This window comes from Cucurbita moschata, unplaced genomic scaffold (genome assembly GCF_002738365.1).
Source record: "Cucurbita moschata cultivar Rifu unplaced genomic scaffold, Cmos_1.0 Cmo_Scf00010, whole genome shotgun sequence".
Classification (NCBI taxonomy): Eukaryota; Viridiplantae; Streptophyta; class Magnoliopsida; order Cucurbitales; family Cucurbitaceae; genus Cucurbita; species Cucurbita moschata.
In genome coordinates, this window is record NW_019268526.1 from 1611744 (window position 1) to 1617302 (window position 5559).

At 36.6% G+C, this 5559-nt stretch overlaps 1 protein-coding gene across 1 annotated transcript in view; it reads right to left on the minus strand.

The window, feature by feature from the left end:
• Positions 1–390: 390 nt before the first annotated feature.
• LOC111448313 (phosphatidylinositol/phosphatidylcholine transfer protein SFH8-like) overlaps positions 391–5559 on the minus strand; it is a 6239-nt gene continuing 1070 nt past the window's right edge. Inside the window, exons 2-14 of the mRNA XM_023087814.1 lie at positions 4628–4931; positions 4102–4201; positions 3757–4023; positions 3574–3651; positions 2890–2991; positions 2729–2778; positions 2521–2620; positions 2332–2430; positions 2114–2227; positions 1733–1865; positions 1054–1451; positions 803–877; positions 391–716 (exon numbers count right to left, since the gene is read on the minus strand). Coding sequence (XP_022943582.1) covers positions 696–716; positions 803–877; positions 1054–1451; positions 1733–1865; positions 2114–2227; positions 2332–2430; positions 2521–2620; positions 2729–2778; positions 2890–2991; positions 3574–3651; positions 3757–4023; positions 4102–4201; positions 4628–4931 — 1841 coding nt within the window. The 3' untranslated portion in view covers positions 391–695. The remainder of the gene's footprint in view (positions 717–802; positions 878–1053; positions 1452–1732; positions 1866–2113; positions 2228–2331; positions 2431–2520; positions 2621–2728; positions 2779–2889; positions 2992–3573; positions 3652–3756; positions 4024–4101; positions 4202–4627; positions 4932–5559) is intronic.

Sequence of the window (5559 nt, forward strand, 5' to 3'; positions counted from 1 at the left end):
TTTTTTTTTTTTTTTTTTTTTTTTTTTTGCATTTTTTGTCATCTTCAATCGGATGATATGAGGAAATAATATAGGGAGAACAAATAAAAAAAGATTATTTTATCTAAAAAAATAATTTTTTAAAAATTTTGCTTGAATCACGAGCATATGTATCATAATACTCTACATTTATTTAATCGTGATGAATTATTCTATCAGTTGATCTATATTCATATGGATAACATCTGCTTAACTTAATATATTAACACTTTAACTTAATAAACGATCATTTTTCTACTTTAGAAGGTAAAAAAAAAATCTGTCATTTTTAAATAAAGTATTTTAATTTTTTATATTACTACTTTATATTAGTTGAGCTATACTCATATTCGTAAATTAAAGGATCACAAGTATCTTGAACTGTGGTACTTCGTTTCATTCGATGAAGGTGAAAACACAGAACAAAAATCTTACAGCATAAATACATATTCTTATCAAACAAGAAAGCTTCACATTGTAGTAATTTCTTCACACAGACTGTGTATGCGTTTTCCTCCTCTTCGGAGATAATCACATCATTGATTGAAATATAAAGTCAGTTAGATCAATGGCGGCGAGCAGCGGATCTTTAAACTCCGACGTGGTCGATACATGAGAGCCAACTGCACTCGGCGGAATCCTCTTCTCTCTCCCGAGATCGAGATGAGATGTTCATATTACCAGCAAAATTTCTTCTTCTAATGAATGAAAGGAGGACATACATCAATCAGGAAACTGGGTTTCATTGTTAACATGGGAGGGAGAAGTAAATATATTAGCTTACCCGCAACTTCGCTTCCTCTTGGCTATCGATGTATGCGAGCAGTTCTTCTTGCCTCATCAACGCTTCGTGCAAAGCCTGCTCGGTAAAATGGCGACTTAAACTAGATGTACATACACAATAAACACACACACGAAAAGTTCCAGCCGACCCAACAAAGACGAGTGACTCGTATGTGAAGAGGAGGAATGACTAAATAGCAGAAAGTTCAAGCTTCCAAGAACTGAGAAGATAAAGAGTCTAGCAGTATATACCTTCTTGGTAGCAATCAGCTCTGCTTCTAAAGCATCGACACGGCAGACAGCAGCATTTAATAGTTCCTCTTTCTCGTATGGCATTTCCGATGGTTTCGATTGAAGTGTATCGACCTTCTCCTCCAGCTCGCCCAGCCTCTTTACTAGATTTGAGAGTAGTTCTGCTTCCGTAACTTTAGCAATCGGTGAAGGGGAGCGATTCTCCTCTGTGGCTGTTTGATCAGAGGACAATAATTCTGGGTTGTTTTGACTCCCCATAGACAATTTCTTCCCACTCATCCGGCATGCCAGTGAACGGAGGAAAGCCCAAATGGCTATGAAGAACCCCATGAGTACTACCAACATTCGAGTATGAAGTGCTTCGGGTGCTTTTCGAGTATCAGGCAGTGGAAGAACCCCTACAATAGATAAAGAAATCTTAAATTCATTGGGCAACTATCATCTAAGTCCTAAAATTACAAAAGAACGTCTTAAACAAATCCCAATGACGTGCATTTTATCGTTAAACAGGGTTTCTTTATATTTGCGATCAACCCTTTTCTACCATGGTCCTAACCAGAAAAGTATATATTCAACCATCAGCATTGCGGGCATGATTCGATCAATATATTACAATGTCCAAAGTTATTGACCGATATGGTTCACAGAAATTACGATTGATCAGATTGGACTTGCTAACCTTTAAAGGCGCTAGGACGCTGGAGTGAACCTTGCTTCTTCCATCCAGCATCAACAGCTTTGTCAACCATGGGAACATATTCATCATACCCAGAGAAGGTAGCAACAAAGCCTGCTTTACCACCAACTCTTGCCTGCAACAACCAATGAGTAACGTTAAGAAAAGCTACAGCTATAAAATTTCTTAATAATATAAACTATGATGCATTGGATAGCAGCACTCAAGAAGTTTTCCAACCATGCAACGCTAAAATGTAGATGCTAACTCGAACACAAGTTGATATGTAAAAAGAGAGGGGACAGCAGGCTGCTCATAATCACAACTAAAACCAACATTTATTGGGAAGCAACCACATAGATTTATTAACAAGTGAAAACTTACTTCTTCTCGAACAGGAGTCAACCGAAGATGAGAATAGTTCTTCATTGCATTAGGAGAAGCGATCTCTTCAGCTTCAGATCCCGACTCGGCAGTGGATGTATCGCTACCTTTCACCTTTTATAGTTCAGTAAAGAAAAAAGAACGTTTTAATGATTTGTTATAGAAATTACGAGAGAAATATCCCCTAATCATAATAGTTCTTTAGATAAAGAAGTTACCATTGGGTAATGTGGTTTAGCATATGCAACAACCTTCCCCTCGCTATTTAGAACTTTTACAACCTGTCTGGCTTGTCGTGCTTCACCATTAAGAATCATCTGCCAAAAATTGCACATTCATGATTCAAATACCGTCCCCTAAATTAGAACTAATGATAAGAGATCAAAGGTTCGAATGGCAGAATCAACCTTCAAAATTTCTGGGTTTCTCCAGGGCCCCTTGTCTGAATGAAGACACCCCCCCGAATCTGCACAGGTACAATTTCCACCCAGAAATTCCGGCAACTCACTGTACAAAACATGCACTTAATAAATGAACGGAGTGTTTTAATGACTGACAAAGAAAAGCATAAAGACATGATATATGGTATCTGGAACATCAATCAACCCTAGTTACCTGGAATCAATTACTTCAAGTAATTTGTTTTGATACTTGTTCCCGAGAACCTAACACAAATTTAAATACAGAAGAACAAAAGAAGTCATAACCTGAACAAGCATAAATGAATTCTGGAATAACGACTACAGAATAGGAGAAAAATGAAATTCACTACATACATGAATTTTAGATGTTGTTCGGGGGTCAAGGAAAGACTTCACGGTGTTCCATAGCATCCGGAATCCAGGACCAGCATTGATAATGTACATTTGGCTGAGAGTCTGTACAAAAGTAAATGATACTATTAAAGAAAGTAAATGACTACATGATAAATATCAGACTAAGAAAGTGTAAAAGAAGAAAGGAGATGGAATTATAAACCCAAGAAAAAGCAAAAACATGTAAATAACTTCTTAGAATTGAGTAAAGATGTATAAATATATGCTGTTCAGTATGTAGTCTAATGTCGACAACACGACCATTTGTACATTACACCCTTCAAAATCCTGACATGTCTAGTGATAGTATCATGAGGCAACGTGTTATGTAAAGATTATGAATAATATCCAAAACCAAACAATCACTACGCTAATAATTTGAAGTGTCTTATTGAAAATGAAATTCAAAATTTAGTGTCTCTCATCTATTTGTTATGTTCCTGCACTAATCTATGTGTTTTCCAAGTGAAATGCAGCAACGCTGGAGTATTGGATACACATCGACCAGAAAGAAAGGCAAGCTACAAAATTTAAAGCTCCATTCATCATACCTCACAATGGCATCAACTTCGAGTGATGTATTGAGATTGAGAATATTATATAAGTTTTTTTATGTTGTCATTAAAAAAATGTGAAGTTGCTTACTTCCGGGTAATTGTCACCATCAACTTTCTGCAGCCGCATGATGAGTTCCCTAGCAGACTTCGTGAAATTCTTAAGGCCCTAAATAAAGAAACAACAAAAATGTGCAAGCTAAAATTAATTAGAATGGCTTGATCACGAACCGTTCGAGTAATAAAAACACAATAATATCTAGAACCAACATACCACGCCTTGAACATCTAAGATTGTGGTGCTTGAATCTATGTGCCTCTTTGCAGCAATAGAACAAGCTGGAAACTTGATAGAAAAACTTTTCTCAAACTCTTGTACGTGGTACTTTATATATCGGTCCATGGTTGTCACTTGCATAAGTTTGTTTGGATCCACTTTCCCCAACCTTTCGATGTAAACAGGTCTTCCTTCTTTATCCACCCCATGATATCCATGAGGATAGTACCTCAGAACTTCATTTTTCTCTTTGAATTCAAAATCCTGGGGGAAATTGTCAGCATAATAAGGATACAGATTTTTCATATATATTCTTTAAGAAAAAGTTTAACATGTACTTACTTCACCTATTGTGTCAACACCAAACTCCTTCCTCCAATTAAGCATATCAGCCCACATATGTTTAGCTTTTTCGATATCAAATTTCCGAGCTTTTAAAAACCTGAAAAGGCAATTGGAATATTACAATCATATCATCTAGAAACAATATGCTAAAGTTACGCAGCTTGATAGAGAAATTGAATGTCGTGAAGACAGGATATCATGGAGTTGGGAACAATGCTTTATTAACACACAAAGGCTCCATGGATACTAAGTACGAGGCTCTTACAAGAATAAGCGAGACAGGGCAATTAGGCTAAATGCTCAAATTGAACTACATCAATCTTTCTTTAAGAAGGACATTTGCTTTCAGTTATCGAACCATTATACGTAATCCAACATGAATAAAACCAAACTCCAAGCGTTTTGGCAGTAATAGATTATTTTCATTTAACCATACATTAGAGAGAAAACGAAGGAAGGAAAAAATACCAGTCAAATTACGAAGCACGATGATATGCACAAGGACTATAGAAAGGTTAAGTACCTCAACATCATGTGATAATCATCGTGTTTTTCAGGAAGTAATTCCTCCATTATTAGTGCTTGACGAAACGCATCAACAGCCCGCAACTCATCAACATCCCTAACATCCTCAATAGAAACAGAACTGACCCGACCATCACTTTTTCTCCTGCTGCTCTTCTTCTTGAGGGAATGTTTAAATTTGGAAGATGCATTTAGAGCTTTCTTCTTTATAGACCCAATTCTAGTCCTCCTTTCATCCTCAGAGTTTTCAAAATCAGATTTCCTTTCTTTTCTTTCATCACTACCAGAGAAACCTTCAAAACCTACCATTTACAACAATGCATAAATAAGAGCGTGTACAACAAGATGATAAAACAAAAAATGCATGGTACAAGCAGGTGATGACCAGATCCTTTCCAGAACTCAAGAAATGCATAGTACAACCACACCATGAAACTATACACACACTGAAGTTAACCACAAACAAGATGACATAATTACCATCAAAATAAACCCTCTAAACTGAAAAGACTGTTATGTAATCCGTCAGGAATTGCTAAATCTCTATGAAGACAGCTAGATCAAGAAATAGTTTGAGCCTTAAAAAGTCAAATTTCACATGAATCAAACCTGATCATGAAAAGCCTATCATTCTAATAGAATTCCATTGATCCGCGACCAAAGTTCATGATTTTGATGAAACAATAAAGATCTCAAAATGGAGGCAATATGATAATCCCTAGTGCTGTCTCACTTCAAGAAGAGAATCCCGAAGTAAAATTACACAAAACAAAACACTCCCAACCGTGTATGTGTGTTTTATGCATGAATGCCTCCAAAAATAGTTATGCTCCTCAATTAACTCGGCCTTGAAGCCCCAATCGAAGAACAAACACGAACACCAAACCCATCATATCTTCAAAATATGTGAACAACCCCCCCCCCCCCAAA